This window comes from Littorina saxatilis, linkage group LG9 (assembly GCF_037325665.1).
Source record: "Littorina saxatilis isolate snail1 linkage group LG9, US_GU_Lsax_2.0, whole genome shotgun sequence".
Taxonomy (NCBI): Eukaryota; Metazoa; Mollusca; class Gastropoda; order Littorinimorpha; family Littorinidae; genus Littorina; species Littorina saxatilis.
Genome location: NC_090253.1, coordinates 22,623,783 through 22,641,447, shown reverse-complemented (window position 1 = coordinate 22,641,447; position 17,665 = coordinate 22,623,783). Strand labels below are relative to the sequence as shown.

At 40.9% G+C, this 17,665-nt stretch overlaps 1 protein-coding gene across 1 annotated transcript in view; it reads left to right on the top strand.

The window, feature by feature from the left end:
- The window catches only part of LOC138975614 (uncharacterized), a gene marked incomplete in the record, with an annotated part of 38,364 nt that overhangs the window by 16,357 nt on the left and 4,342 nt on the right, over positions 1–17,665 (top strand). Inside the window, 1 exon segment of the mRNA XM_070348341.1 lies at positions 16,855–17,003. Coding sequence (XP_070204442.1) covers positions 16,855–17,003 — 149 coding nt within the window.

Genomic DNA, 17,665 nt, shown 5'->3' with positions numbered 1-17,665 from the left:
CGGTTTATTTTGTTTATTTGTTGCTTAACGTCCAGCCGACTACGCAGAGCCATATCAGGACGAGGAAGGGGGGGATGAAGGGGGCCACTTGTCAAGCGATTCCTGTTTACAAATGCACTAACCCATTACTTGTGTCCCAGCAGGCTTTAGCAAAACTAAATTAATACCTACTGGAAGATTACCAGTTTCCAGTATGTTAAAATAGGCTTAACCTATCTACTGCTGGACTTACATCAGAACACTAACAGATTAAACTATACATGAATCGCCAGACAAGCGGCAAGAGAAGAGATTTTTGGAAAAAATACAGGTGAATGAGCAAGAAGGCAGAAAAAAGAAAAGAATTCATGAAGAAAAAGAGAGCATGACAGGAAAGAGGAACCAAAAATCTACCTAACAGCAAACTAGAAAGCTCCTGCGGTTCCAAAAACAGGAGGGGCCTTTAATTTCATAACCGCAGTGCCCCACTGCGGGATCCTTGTCGGTTCCTGATTCCAAAAACATATAGATATGATATGTTTGGATTAAAAACACGGTCAGAAAGTTAAAACAAAGAGAGGTACAGAAAAGCGTGCTATCCTTCACAGCGCAAGTACTACCCCGCTCTTGATGTAAATTTCACTGCCTTTGCCGTGCGCGGTGGACTGACGATGCTACGAGTGTTGCATTGCGTTCAGTTTCATTCTGTGAGTTCGACAGCTACTTGACTAAATGTTGTATTTTCGCCTTACGCGACTTGTTACATTTAGTCAAGTTTTGACTAAATGTTTTAACGTCGGCACGGTGTGTCAACTGATTCCGTTCATCCACCGGATGTTTCCGTTCATCCGCAGGATGTGTCCGTTCATACAGCCTCATTTTCGGCACTTGCTTCTGGAAAAACGTTGTGATAAGTCGTGTGGGCAGCGCGCTTGTGTGATATTGAAAGAATAAGGTAGCGAAATGGTTGGGCTATGTGTACGATAAGTACCAAGGTGCTAGTGAATCCTAATAATAACACACGCGGGCCGAACGTGGCAAAATTGCCTGATTTTTTAACATTTTCTTGTTTTTCTCGCTCTGTTATCGAATCTGACCCCTGATTTGCACATGATAACCAAAACCGTTGCCTGTTACGACATTTCGCTTGAACAGAAGTTTATAGAAACCCATGGCTTTTGTGCAATCACCTGTCACCTGAAACAAACAGATTCCGTCCATACCCCATGTTTCCGTTCGTACAAAAGTGCATGTTTCCCTTCGTACGAAACGCGTTTCCGTTCATACACATTCGTTAGATCAGAGTGAAACAGGCCCCCACTACAAGTTCTGTGTATTCCAATCGTCTTCAAATAGCACAAAGTACGAATGCGTGAGATATTGGACCTATGTGAACCATAAGATGAATTGAATTTGCATAAAACAGTTTTGTGTCCGTTCGTACTGATTTTGACGGGAAAATGTGTCCGTTCGTACCACTTTCATCAAATTGTTTCCGTTCGTACGCTTTTCATGACGTTTGTGATTTTTGGTAGAAAGCTTGTGCAATTAGCATTTTAGAACCCCTAATTCGACTTATGTATAACCCATAATGCATGTTGTTCATGAGTGCAACAACACGCGACTGTGGCTTTTCTGGTGCAATACCATCCCTGTTTAAATACTTACTGAAGAGCAAACATTTTGATAAGTGTGTCTTCGTCCAGTTTCCTTACACAATGTCACAGTAGAGTTTGACACCCTCATGGCGGCTGATGTGGGCATGATAATCCCCTTTGATTCGAAAGCCCTAATTTTTGCAGGTGTCACATGTGTAGGCCCAGCCTGGGTCTGCTGCATGTTTGTACGGAACGCGGATCGTATCAACTGATGCATCAAATTGATGCATCCAAAACCAAGATTTGATGCATAATTTTCACAATTTGATGCATCATTTTCACAAAAGGATGCATTATTTTCAAAAAGGATGCATCATTTTCCAAAACTGATGCATCCGATACGAAAATGATGCATCCTTTTAGAAAATGATGCATCATTTTGATGCATCATTTTGATGCATCATTTTGATGCATCATTTTGATGCATCACTTTCGGTTTTGTATGCATGCGAAAGATCATTCATTTCCGGTCTTTCCGTAAGAAATGCCTGAGCACGGAAAAACTTGAAATGACATTTTGACGAATATAAACAGATTGGTTAGATAAAACAAAAATAAACGTACAACATACCATTAAATAGGGAACAAGTCAAAGCATTATGCATTTTAAGGCATTTTTTGTTTTGTTTGTGGTTTGTTTTCTGTGCACACGAAGTTTTGACGCCCTTGACCTTCGACTCAAACAGTTTCGTTTTCCGACGTTCGTTTCGCTTCGTATTCCGGTTCAAATTTTGCTTTTTGCTCGGCACTTTCCGGGAAAACCCGAAAATTCTGATGCATCCAAACGATGCATCAAATTGTGAAAATGATGCATCAAATTCTTGGTTTTGGATGCATCAATTTGATGCATCAGTTGATACGATCCGCGTTCCGTATGTTTGTTTACTGCATGTATATTTACGTTTCGCTTGGTTGCAAAGATTGCTCCGCACTGATCGCACACATGGTCCTTTTTATATTTAGTCAAGTTTTGACTAAATATTTTAACATCGAGGGGGAATCGAAACGAGGGTCGTGGTGTATGTGCGTGTGTGCGTGTGTGTGTGTGTGTGTGTGTGTGTAGAGCGATTCAGACTAAACTACTGGACCGATCTTTATGAAATTTGACATGAGAGTTCCTGGGTATGAAATCCCCATACGTTTTTTTCATTTTTTTGATAAATGTCTTTGATGACGTCATATCCGGCTTTTTGTGAAAGTTGAGGCGGCACTGTCACGCCCTCATTTTTCAACCAAATTGGTTGAAATTTTGGTCAAGTAATCTTCGACGAAGCCCGGACTTCGGTATTGCATTTCAGCTTGGTGGCTTAAAAATTAATTAATGACTTTGGTCATTAAAAATCTGAAAATTGTAAAAAAAAATAAAAATTTATAAAACGATCCAAATTTACGTTCATCTTATTTTCCATCATTTGCTGATTCCAAAAAAATATAAATATGTTATATTCGGATTAAAAACAAGCTCTGAAAATTAAATATATAAAAATTATTATCAAAATTAAATTGTCCAAATCAATTTAAAAACACTTTCATCTTTTTCCTTGTCGGTTCCTGATTCCAAAAACATATAGATATGATATGTTTGGATTAAAAACACGCTCAGAAAGTTAAAACGAAGAGAGGTACAGAAAAGCGTGCTATCCTTCTTAGCGCAACTACTACCCCGCTCTTCTTGTCAATTCCACGGGCACTGCCTTTGCCACGGGCGGTGGAGTGACGATGCTACGAGTATACGGTCTTGCTGCGTTGCGTTGCGTTCAGTTTCATTCTGTGAGTTCGACAGCTACTTGACTAAATATTGTATTTTCGCCTTACGCGACTTGTTTATATTTAGTCAAGTTTTGACTAAATATTTTAACATCGAGGGGGAATCGAAACGAGGGTCGTGGTGTATGTGCGTGTGTCTGTCTGTGTGTGTGTGTGTGTAGAGCGATTCAGACTAAACTACTGGACCGATCTTTATGAAATTTGACATGAGAGTTCCTGGGTATGAATCCCCGAACGTTTTTTTCATTTTTTTGATAAATGTCTTTGATGACGTCATATCCGGCTTTTCGTGAAAGTTGAGGCGGCACTGTCACGCCCTCATTTTTCAACCAAATTGGTTCAAATTTTGGTCAAGTAATCTTCGACGAAGCCCGGACTTCGGTATTGCATTTCAGCTTGGTGGCTTAAAAATTAATTAATGACTTTGGTCATTAAAAATCTGAAAATTGTAAAAAAAATTAAAATTTATAAAACGATCCAAATTTACGTTTATCTTATTCTCCATCATTTGCTGATTCCAAAAACATATAAATATGTTATATTCGGATTAAAAACAAGCTCTGAAAATTAAATATATAAAAATTATTATCAAAATTAATTGTCCAAATCAATTTAAAAACACTTTCATCTTATTCCTTGTCGGTTCCTGATTCCAAAAACATATAGATATGATATGTTTGGATTAAAAACACGCTCAGAAAGTTAAAACAAAGAGAGGTACAGAAAAGCGTGCTATCCTTCTTAGCGCAACTACTACTCCGCTCTTCTTGTCAATTCCACGTGCACTGCCTTTGCCATGAGCGATGGACTGACGATGCTACGAGTATACGGTCTTGCTGCGTTGCGTTGCGTTCAGTTTCATTCTGTGAGTTCGACAGCTACTTGACTAAATATTGTATTTTCGCCTTACGCGACTTGTTTTAGTCGTGTGCTGGTGGCAAGCGCCGTTGGCTCTGTACTGATTTCAACGTTGCCACTGATGTCCAGTGTACTGGCGTAGATAACTGCCTCCTCAAGAACGGAAAGATGCACAGCCATCTGAAAGTAATCTAAAAACAAGTCGCGTAAGGCGAAATTACTACATTTAGTCAAGCTGTCAAACTCACGAAATGAAACAGAAGGCAATACAGCTTCGTCAATCGCCGTGACAAGGAAAATGCTCACTTTTCACGTGCAAAACGAAGTGAAGTTGACAAGCCGGTAAAGCGCGGTAGCTTCTATTGCGCGAAGCAGGAAAGTACGCTTTTCTGTATTCTTTTTAATTTGCTGAGCTTGTTTTTGTATTCAAACATAACATATCTATATGTTTTGGGAATCATCAAACAATAGAGAATGTCGCGTGCATGCATGTTTGCATGTTTAGTTTTTCACTCAAAAACTTTGGCCACACCACACAGCACTCACAGAACACCGATGTAAATAAATGAAAATATTTAATAGTTCCCAGTTGGGTGAAAGATGGGGGTGACGATGGATGGAATGATGGAAAGGTTAACACGAATACATGAAGATGAACATAATGAACATGAGAAAGTAAACAACAGTCAAATAATGTCAACAAACGACATACGAGACAATCAGGATAGTCAAATACAAAGAACGTACGTCTTAAAGGCCCTCCTCATTCCATAAATGATATCTATCGTTGAAAGAAAGTACTTAGCTACACGTTCGACGAATTCAGGGGGGGTGGGTGCGCCCTCGGGTCGACACCTGCGTCTCTGTCGCGGGGGTGAGAGAGTCAGCCCGGTTGAGAGCTGTCACACGGCACACACGCTGCAGCGACGGCGCCGGTTCGATGTTGCTGCTCACACGGGGGATAACCGGTCAAATGCCGAACAGAAGCCGAATGCCGCTCATGACACGTGTGAAGGCAAGTTTTGTCTGTTTTCTAGGTATTGTTTGATTTATGTCGGGATTTAAGGTAAGCTACTGATTCAGCGATGACTAAATTTGTTTCTCGATGCATAAAAAGTCAGGGAGCGATTGATATTTGCCCGTAAATATCCTTCAAAGCTGAAAATGTCCGCGATCGAGCACCGGAAATGGCTGTTCGATGGGTTTTGCAAGTAGAAATGTGCTTTATTTCACCAAATCAGCTCGTATTTGGTGTGGGTACGGGATTCTAGAGGACGAAGGAGTCATAAGAGGTGCAAAGAAGTGCTATTTGGGAGTAGAATAAATCTTCCGAGACAGTAGACAAGAGAAGGTCATATTTGAGAGAGGAGCGCGTAGGCCGATTGTCTTTCCGACAAGCGAATGATACAGCAGATTAATCATTCGTTTTGACCAGAAACCTAGTCTCTAGTTTTTATGAATGAGTTTTTTAATTAAAACAATCACGAGAACTCTCTCGCTTAGCCTAATGGCTGTTCGATGGGTTTCGCAAGTAGAAATGTGCTTTATTTCACCAAATCAGCTCGTATTTGACATCGGTTTGGTATATATATATATATATTTTCTAATCCTACCGCGAACTGGATAGCAGACGCGGCACGACTGTTGCACCACACTTTGAAGGGGATATAGCTCAGTTGGTAGCGCGCTGGATTTGTATTCAGTTGGCCGCTGTCAGCGTGAGTTCGATCCCAGGTTCGGCGGAAATTTATTTCAGAGTCAAATTTGTGTGCAGACTCTCTTCGGTGTCCGAACTCCCCCCCCCCCCCCCCCCCCCCCCCGTGTACACTACATTGGGTGTGCACGTTAAAGATCCCACGATTGACAAAAGGGTCTTTCCTGGCAAAAATTGCTTAGGCACAGTTAATAATTGTCTACCTATACCCGTGTGACTTGGAATAATAGGCCGTGAAAGGTAAATATGCGCCGAAATGGCTGCAATTACTGGCCGTATAAAATTTCATCTCACACGGCATCACTGCAGAGCGCCTAGAACTGTACCCACGGAATATGCGCGATATAAGCCTCATTGATTGATTGATTGAAGTAATCCCACACTTTGAAGTAAATTACTTCAAAGTGTGGGGATGTGCCCCACACTTTGAAGTAAAACCATTTTTTACTTCAAAGTGTGGGGGGATCTTCCCACACTTTGAAGTAAACTCAGTTTTTACTTCAAAGTGTGGGGGGATCTTCCCACACTTTGAAGTAACTTACTTCAAAGCGTGGGACTTTTGCATCGCCTGTTTGAGCCTGATGATTTTGTCAAAAAAAATGGCAAAGTCTTTTGGATGAGTGAACAGAAAAAGTGAGCGAGCCAAGAAACATAGGGATGTTTGTTATCAGGCTTTAAAGGCATATGTACTCGATGACTATACACGCTAATTGCTTTACCAACAGCTGGAGACATGCTAAATTAAGTTCCCTGCAAAATATTGTGGTCTAGGACCCCTTCAATGTTGAGATATGTTAATTTTCATTTTGATCTGGATCGTCCTATTTATAGATTTGGCAACACATGTAACGTTGATGCAAGGGAGCTAACACCGCGGCTTTGTTGACATCCTCACTTTTTCAGAGGCTAGAACAAGCTGTAATGCATGTATTATGGTCCGCGCATGGTGACATATCGTCATTACATGGTCTTATGGTGCGTTTGACATCGATTATGGGCAAACTACACTTTGTAAACACGGGAGCGCGTACATATGCCTTTAAGCAATGTCCCATTGTTGAGTATGACGAAAACTCGTGGTGACGATTTTAAAACATGTTGGGTCACGCATGGTCCAACCTTACATGGTCCAACCTTACATGGTCCAACCTTACATGGTCCAACCTTACATGGTCCAATCTTACATGGTCCAATCTTACATGGTCCAACCTTACATGGTCCAATCGTGCATGGTCCAATCTTACATGGTCCAATCTTACATGGTCCAACCTTACATGGTCCAATCTTACATGGTCCAACCTTGCATGGTCCAACCTTGCATGGTCCAATCTTACATGGTCCAATCTTACATGGTCCAACCTTACATGGTCCAATCTTACATGGTCCAACCTTGCATGGTCCAACCTTGCATGGTCCAACCTTACATGGACAACCTTACATGGTCCAACCTTACATGGTCTAACCTTACCATGTCCAACCTTACATGGTCCAATCTTACATGGTCCAACCTTACATGGTCCAATCTTACATGGTCCAATATTACATGGTCCAACCTTACATGGTCCAACCTTACATGGTGCAACCTTACATGGTCCAACCTTACATGGTCCAATCTTACATGGTCCAATCTTACATGGTCCAATCTTACATGGTCCAATAATATATATGGACCATGTAAGATTGGACCATGTAAGGTTGGACCATGTAATGTTGGACCATGTAAGGTTGGACCATGTAAGATTGGACCATGCGTGACCCAACATGTTTTAAAATCGTCACCACGAGTTTTCGTCACACTCAACAATGGGACATTGCTTAACCTTCGCCGGCACTCGTGGGTCCGTGCGGACCCAGAAGGGTGTTTGATTGCAAATATCTCTTAAACGAGTTGGAATTTTTTAATGAGCTTTTAGAAATGCCTCAGACACCTAACAAGCTATCATCTCCTAAAAGCTCATTAAATTTCAGTGATAATTAATTAATTAATTAATGGTCAAATTTAGACTACACACGGAAGCATTCGTGGGGACGTGCGGACCCATACTTCTCAAAGAAGGAAAAGCGTGTATACCCTTCCGGGGCACTCGTGGGTCCGTGCGGACCCAGAAGGGTGTTTGATTGCAAATATCTCTTAAACGAGTTGGAATTTTTTAATGAGCTTTTAGAAATGCCTCAGACACCTAAAAAGCTATCATCTCCTAAAAGCTCATTAAATTTCAGTGATAATTAATTAATTAATTAATGGTCAAATTTAGACTACACACGGAAGCATTCGTGGGGACGTGCGGACCCATACTTCTCAAAGAAGGAAAAGCATGTATACCCTTCCGAGGCACTCGTGGGTCCATGCGGACCCATACTTCTCAAAGAAGGACAATTGTGCAAACCCTTCCGTGGCACTCGTGGGGCCATGCAGACCCATAATATGTTACCAAATACCGTGTGTAGTCTAAATTTGACCATTAATTAATTAATTAATTATCACTGAAATTTAATGAGCTTTTAGGAGATGATAGCTTTTTAGGTGTCTGAGGCATTTCTAAAAGCTCATTAAAAAATTCCAACTCGTTTAAGAGATATTTGCAATCAAACACCCTTCTGGGTCCGCACGGACCCACGAGTGCCACGGAAGGATATGCATATTTTTCTTTCTTTGAGAAGCATGGGTCTGCACGGCCCCACGAGTGCCACGGAAGGATATGCACATTTTTCCTTCTTTGAGAAGCATGGGTCTGCACGGCCCCACGAATGCGTCCGTGTGTAGTCGATAACGAGTGCCGGCGAAGGTTAAAGCCTGATAACAAACATCACTATGTTTCTTGGCTCGCTCACTTTTTCTGTTCACTCATCCAAAAGACTGCCATTTTTTTGACAAAATCATCAGGCTCAAACAGGCAATGCAAAAGTCCCACGCTTTGAAGTAAGTTACTTCAAAGTGTGGGAAGATCCCCCCACACTTTGAAGTAAAAACTGAGTTTACTTCAACGTGTGGGAAGATCCCCCCACACTTTGAAGTAAAAAATGGGTTTACTTCAAAGTGTGGGGCACATCCCCACACTTTGAAGTAATTTACTTCAAAGTGTGGGATTACTTCAAAGTGTGGTGCAACAGTCGTGCCGCGTCTGCTATCCAGTTCGCGGTAGGATTAGAAAAAATATATATATATACCAAACCGATGTCAAATTTATACGAGCTGATTTGGTGAAATAAAGCACATTTCTACTTGCGAAACCCATCGAACAGCCATTAGGCTAAGCGAGAGAGTTCTCGTGATTGTTTTAATTAAAAAACTCATTCATAAAAACTAGAGACTAGGTTTCTGGTCAAAACGAATGATTAATCTGCTGTATCATTCGCTTGTCGGAAAGACAATCGGCCTACGCGCTCCTCTCTCAAATATGACCTTCTCTTGTCTACTGTCTCGGAAGATTTATTCTACTCCCAAATAGCACTTCTTTGCACCTCTTATGACTCCTTCGTCCTCTAGAATCCCGTACCCATACCAAATACGAGCTGATTTGGTGAAATAAAGCACATTTCTACTTGCAAAACCCATCGAACAGCCATTTCCGGTGCTCGATCGCGGACATTTTCAGCTTTGAAGGATATTTACGGGCAAATATCAATCGCTCCCTGACTTTTTATGCATCGAGAAACAAATTTAGTCATCGCTGAATCAGTAGCTTACCTTAAATCCCGACATAAATCAAACAATACCTAGAAAACAGACAAAACTTGCCTTCACACGTGTCATGAGCGGCATTCGGCTTCTGTTCGGCATTTGACCGGTTATCCCCCGTGTGCTCAACAGCAGCGTGGTTGCGCCGCTGTGACGTTACGAAATAGCTGCTCAAAAACAGCGTAGTGATGCCACGGCGATGATCCAAAGTGGCTGCTCAAACAGCAGCGTGGGGGTGCCACTGCGAGGGTCCAAAGTTGCTGCTCAAGCAGCAGCGTGGTGGTGCCTCCTCCATGCTGAGTAGCTAAGGTTCGCACCTTCCCGTCCGGTCTGTCCTCGACAGTAAACACTGAAAGCCTAGAAGGCCAAAGTCAATAATCACCCCAAAAATATAAGACACGTGACTTCCTCCTCCAATAGACATCATTATTAGGGATGAGGAGGAAGCACAATGACTCTAAACTTTGGTTTCCTTCTACAATACAATTTACCATTATAATGATTTCCTTTTAAACACTAGGATGAACACTATTTACAACAACACAAAGACGAGACAAAACAGTACAACTGGTAACTAATGTAGGTTCCCTGTCCCCTGCCACCGGCCGCTAATTCACCTTCAGCAAAACTGACAAAAGTCTATCCAACTAGACCAAGAAATATAGCTTACCTCACACAGGCCAATGAATATCATCGCGTACACTTTACGCAACCGACTTTAACAAAGTCAACCAGTAGACGTACATTACTACTGAAAATAAACTTCGAACTCAAACGACAATTCACACGCGAACTTCGAAGCCGTTCGAAAAACATCTGGTCTCGGCCGAGACAGAAAAAAGAATGCTTATGAATTTTACAGTCAGCTACAAGCACAGAGATATAGGTGGCTACAAGGTAACCAGTGAACTCTACAAATAGCGCGCAGCCTAGCTACCGTGAACGTCCCGTGCAATGCGTGCAAAGCGTGCAAGGCGTGGAATTACTGAGCTAAGCCCAGCTACAGGTCTTCCCACCTTGACACAGGTACCTGTCAGCAACGCCCGACCAAGGAACCTTATATATACATACAACTGTCCGCGACAGCGACTAAGATGAAATCATTCTTGGATCGATTTTAGCATTTTCAGATTTTGAATGACCAAACTGTTTTTTAAATTTTTTTAAGCTTTGAAGCTGAAATGCAATCCCATAGTACGGGCTTCGTCGAAGGTTGCCTGGCTAAAGTTTTAAAATCAATTTGAGAAAAAAAACAAGAAGGGCAAAGCCCATACGACTCACATACTTTACACATTTTTCCTACCAAAATACATGTGACCTTGACCCAAGGTTAAGGTCATCCAAGGTCATGCAACACAAAGCTGTTAATTCAAGACATAGGAAGTACAATGGTGCTTATTGGCTCTTTCTACCATGAGATATGGTCACTTTTAGTGGTTCACTACCTTATTTTGGTCACATTTCATAAGGGTCAAAGTGACCTTGACCTTGATCATATGTGACCAAATGTGTCTCATGATGAAAGCATAACATGTGCCCCACATAATTTTTAAGTTTGAAACAGTTATCTTCCATAGTTCAGGGTCAAGGTCACTTCAAAATATGTATACAATCCAACTTTGAAGAGCTCCTGTGACCTTGACCTTGCAGCAAGGTAAACCAAACTGGTATCAAAAGATGGGGCTTACTTTGCCCTGTATATCATATATAGGTGAGGTATTGAATCTCAAAAACTTCAGAGAAAATGGGAAAAATGTGAAAAATAGCTGTTTTTTAGGCAACATTTATGGCCCCTGCGACCTTGACCTTGAAGCAAGGTCAAGATGCTATGTATGTTTTTTGGGGCCTTGTCATCATACACCATCTTGCCAAATTTGGTACTGATAGACTGAATAGTGTCCAAGAAATATCCAACGTTAAAGTTTTCCGGACGGACGGACGGACGGACGGACGGACGGACGGACGGACGGACGGACGGACGGACGGACGACTCGGGTGAGTACATAGACTCACTTTTGCTTCGCATGTGAGTCAAAAATGAGGATGTGACAGTGCGGCCTCAACTTTTACAAAAAGTCGGATATGACGTCATTAAAGACATTTATTTTTAAAAAAAATATTAAAAAATAGGGATGTCATACTCAGAACCCCTCATGTAAAGTTTCATGAAGATCGGTCCAGTAGGTTTCTCTGAATCGCTCTACACATACACAGACACACACAGACACACACAGACACACACAGACACACACACACACACACACACACACACACACACACACACACACCACGACCCTCGTTTCGATTCCCCATTCATGTTCACACATTTAGTCAAAACTTGACTAAATGTAAAAAGGACTGATAGAGCCTGGATAATGTTTTTTCTTGATTTATCTAAATTCTGCTCATGATTATCACAGGTGAAGCAAATGGCATGATAGGAGTAAATACAAATGTACATGTTACTTAGTTCAGTCTTAGTTGCCGTGCTGCAAAGCAAGCAAAACTACATAAATCAATCTTCGTTCTTACCAAAACACCCAGAAAGCTCCGTCACCGAACACATTACTGAAAAGCGTACGAACGGAAACAATTTGATGAAAGTGGTACGAACGGACACATTTTCCCGTCAAAATCAGTACGAACGGACACAAACCTGTTTTATGCAAATTCAATTCATCTTATGGTTCACATAGGTCCAATATCACACGCATTCGTACTTTGTGCTATTTGAAGACGATTGGAATACACAGAACTTGTAGTGGGGGCCTGTTTCACTCTGATCTAACGAATGTGTATGAACGGAAACGCGTTTCGTACGAAGGGAAACATGCACTTTTGTACGAACGGAAACATGGGGTATGAACGGAATCTGTTTGTTTTCAAAAGACAAGTGATTGTACAAAAGCCATGGGTTTCTATAAACTTCTGTTCAAGCGAAATGTCGTATCAGGCAATGGTTTTGGTGATCATGTGCAAATCAGGGGTCAGATTCGATAACAGAGCGAGAAAAACAAGAAAATGTTAAAAAATCAGGCAATTTTGCCACGTTCGGCCCGCGTGTGTTATTATTAGGATTCACTAGCACCTTGGTACTTATCGTACACATAGCCCAACCATTTCGCTACCTTATTCTTTCAATATCACACAAGCGCGCTGCCCACACGACTTACCACAACGTTTTTCCCGAAGCAAGTGACGAAAACAAGAAAAATGTTCATTCAAAATGAACAGCGTCGATGCAATGTCCACCAAAGATTTATTTTGGGAAGTGTTAAAGGTTAGGGTCAAAAGTTAATGAATTGCATGTTGTGCTGGATATATAAATTGTTTATTTCAGTCAATGCTTGATTCATAAGTACATTTTTCAGCATGGTGCATCTACAGGAGGGTGCTCCAACAATGATGCATAGTGCCAACATTTAGCGCAAACTTTTCACAACAGTGCATTATTACCACAAAGCGCATACAGCGATTATATAGTAGCAAGTTGCACTAAACATTTGAACAAAATGCATTTTGTTCAAATGTTAACAGCACAGCACCAAGTTTTGCATAAGTGCACAACAGCACTGACCATTTCACAAAAGTGCATAACAGCTGTGACAATTTTACAAAAGTGCATTGACCATTTCAGGCAGATGGCTAACATGCAGATTTCGCTTTTGTCTGTCTTTCTTTGAAAAGTAGGCATGTTCAAGATCGATGAAGTCATGAGCAATTGGGTTTGATGACAGAAAAGATTCAAAAACGTCAGATTCAGTTAGATGACAGAAAAGATTCAAAAACGTCAGATTCAGTGTTTTGGGCACTGTTGAACAGGAACATTCTCTCCTGTTCAACAAATGTGGGTTCAATTCAAAAGCAACATTGTCACAGATAGGCTAGTGTTACATTTCTGTAAAGTTTCAAAAACATCTTCCATGTTTTGGTTACTGTTGAACAGAGGCATATTTTCCTGTTCAAAAAGGTCTGACACAAATTGTCGTAGTTGTGGGTTAAGGTTCGATCTATACTGTCCTTCAAACGAGTCGTAGAACCGTCATTGTCACAGATAGTGTTACATTTCTGTTTTACATTCAAACGAGTCGTAGAAGTAGTAGTACATTTGCTTTTGGTTGTTTTTTCTTTTAGATTCCTGTCACTCATACTAGCAGTATTGATTGAGGTACATAAATCTGTTGATGTACAGGGATGACTTGTTTGTAATGAATCCTTGTTTCCTCCACATTGAGTTTGCATTGCAGTTGGACAGAAATGAACAGGTGTTAATTGATAAACACATTGATAATGGCTTTTGAGAAAATCAATCAATTCTGCAAAGGAATTAACTTGATGACATCAAAACTGCAGCGCCATTTGAAGAATGGTTACCATTTCTGTTTCTTTGATGGGAATCAAACAAATAAAAACATTGACTATCCAAGTTACCATGAATGGCAATAGTTGACTCCTGAAAAGTAGCAAGGATATAATTTGAGACGATAAACGCCTGATGCAATCCCTCCTCAAGGTCAGTCAACTCAAAACCTTCATCATTCGCAACATCAGTAGGCAACACAGCGGCATTCGTATGTCCAGAAATCATGTCGAAAAAATATTACATTTCAAAAGCATGTCCAACCACAGTTGTTGGCAAGTGTTCGTGTCCGAAGTAGCCTTCAGTGTGTGTATATGTATTCATGTGACAGAGAACGTGACCTCATTGTTCAATCCTCTCTCTCTCTTCTTTCTCATTCGAACGCACACACGCAAGAACGTAGCCTACGCACGCATGCACGCGCACGCACACACACACACACACACACACACACACACACACACCCCGCTGACGCACACGGCAAACCACGCACACACACACTGACTGTCGGCAAGCATCTCTTTTTGTTTTCTTTACCTTTGTTTATTGTGTTTTCGATATTTGTGTTTATTTTTTGATGGACTTATCTGTTTTATTTTAATGTTTGCTATCCACATCGTGTGATAAATGTTTCTTCTCAGTCTCCGAGTCAGTTTAGTTTCTGCACGCCGCTTTGGTACTCCTTGTTTTTCTAACTGGTGTATTGTGCGCGACTGATTTGCGGATTTATTTTTATTCCTTTCATATGCAGTTGAAGTGTTGTGGGTGTTATTGTCTGTATATGCTATGTTGCGTCTGTGTATGCCTACAAGAATTTTGGGTGTAATGCGCCTGTGGTCTGCTCGCAGTCGAGCACAGAAAACATGGCGGCGCCCTGTGGCAAATTCGTGGAAAGTCTTCCCGACCGCAGATACCAGCGTCGTCCGCGACGCTGGAATAAGGCTTTATGAACGGACACATCCTGCGGATGAACGGAAACATCCGGTGGATGAACGGAATCAGTTGACACACCGTGGTAGGGGGGTATCGAGACGAGGGTGTGGTGTATGTGTGTGTGTGTGTGTGTGTGTGTGTGTGTGTGTGTGTGTGTGTCTGTGTGTGTGTGTCTGTGTCTGTGCGTGTGTGTGTGTAGAGCGATTCAGACTAAACTACTGGACCGATCTTTATGACATTTTACATGAGTTCCTGGGAATGATATCCCCGGACGTTTTTTACATTTAGTCAAGTTTTGACTAAATGTTTTAACATAGAAGGGGGAATCAAGACGAGGGTCGTGGTGTATGTGTGTGTGTGTGTCTGTCTGTCTGTCTGTGTGTGTGTGTGTAGAGCGATTCAGACCGATCTTTATGAAATTTGACATGAGAGTTCCTGGGTATGATATCTTCAGACGTTTTTTTCATTTTTTGTATAAATGTCTTTGATGACGTCATATCCGGCTTTTCGTGAAAGTTGAGGCGGCACTGTCACGCTCTCATTTTTAAACCAAATTGGTTGAAATTTTGGTCAAGTAATCTCCGACGAAGCCCGGACTTCGGTATTGCATTTCAGCTTGGTGGCTTAAAAATTAATTAATGACTTTGGTCATTAAAAATCTGAAAATTGTAAAAAAATTATTATTTTATAAAACGATCCAAATTTACGTTCATCTTATTCTGCATCATTTTCTGATTCCAAAAACATATAAATATGTTATATTTGGATTAAAAACAAGCTCTGAAAATTAAAGATATAAAAATATATGATCAAAATTAAATTTTCGAAATCAATTTAAAAACACTTTCATCTTATTCCTTGTCGGTTCCTGATTCCAAAAACATATAGATATGATATGTTTGGATTGAAAACACGCTCAGAAAGTTAAAACGAAGAGAGGTACAGAAAAGCGTGCTATCCTTCTCAGCGCAACTACTACCCCGCTCTTCTTGTCAATTTCACTGCCTTTGCCATGAGCGGTGGACTGACGATGCTACGAGTATACGGTCTTGCTGAAAAATGGCATTGCGTTCAGAATTTCATTCTGTGAGTTCGACAGCTACTTGACTAAATGTTGTATTTTCGCCTTACGCGACTTGTTTTTTTAATCAAATTGATTGAAATTTTGGCCAAGCAATCTTCGACGAAGGCCGGACTTCGGTATTGCATTTCAGCTTGGTGGCTTAAAAATTAATTAATGACTTTGGTCATTAAAAATCTGAAAATTGTAAAAAAAAAAAAAAATTATAACTGTGACTATCTAAATTTACGTTCATCTTATTCTTTATCATGTTCTGATTCCCAAAACATATAAATATGTTATATTTGGATTAAAAACAAGCTCTGAAAATTAAAAATATAAAAATTATGATCAAAATTAACTTTCCGAAATCGATTTAAAAACAATTTCATCTTATTCCTTGTCGGTTCCTGATTCCAAAAACATATAGGTATGATATGTTTGGATTAAAAACACGCTCAGAAAGTTAAAACGAAGAGAGGTACAGTAAAGCGTGCTATGAAGCACAGCGCAACCGCTACCGCGCCAAACAGGCTTGTCACTTTCACTGCCTTTTGCACAAGCGGCGGACTACGTTCAGTTTCATTCTGTGAGTTCCACAGCTTGACTAAATGTAGTAATTTCGCCTTACGCGACTTGTTTAGTATTCAGGTTATCACTGCAGCTCTCTCTGTCTCTGTGTTGTGTCTCATTATTACATATCTTTTTTGTCGTGTTTATTGCAATAAATTTTTTTAATTTATGTAACCCTAGGGTTTAAAAAAAATAAAATATTGACTTGGGGGGGGGGGGGGGCGAACTAATGACTAACAACTGACTAACCACAGCTTGTTCTGTTCTTGAAAGGTACAAGAACAGCAATCGTCACCAGATCAAAACAGAATGACGGTGCCTTATATAGAACTCAAAGACAAGCATGGAAACAACATTTACTTCGGCAGCTTCGGAGATCTGCTAATCCCAGCATTTCCAATGATCCAGGATTTCCGTCAGCAGAAAAAGGACATAAGAGAGCTGAATATCAAGCCAGAAGACGTCCTCATCACTGGATATCCCAAGACAGGTTTGTGGAAGTGAAACGGATTGGCACGTGCAAGTTGTGACTTTGCTGTGAAGGATGTGTGTGTTAGTGTTAGTGTTAGTGTGTGCCAGTTAGTGTGTGTGTGTGTGTGTGTGTGTGTGTGTGTCAGTGTGTGTGTCAGTGTGTGTGTTTGTGTTTGTGCGTGTGTGTGTGTGTGTGTCTTTGTCTGTCTGTCTGTCTGTCTGTTTGTCTGTGTCTAAGGAGAGAGAGAGAGTTTCACAGAACAGTGGAACCCGCTTATATCCGAGGTTTTCTCATCTGGAGACTTCGGATAGAAGAAATATTCAGGCAATTTATTTCTCTTATCCGATAATTCTCTTTTTACATCATATTTTAGGAAAAGGAGTTGCATTATATGCCAGACAGACAGACTAAACAGAGACAGAGAGAGACAGAGAGAGATGATGATGGATTGGAACTTTATTTAACAAGGCAAAATTTTAAAACCTGTTGGAATTTCAGGCACGCACTGGCACCACGAGATTGTCCACATGTTGGTAGCGGGCAAAGCGGACTACCACAAAGAGACAGGCATCAGGGAGTTCTTGGAGTTCAGCCCTATTCCAAAGGGAGACA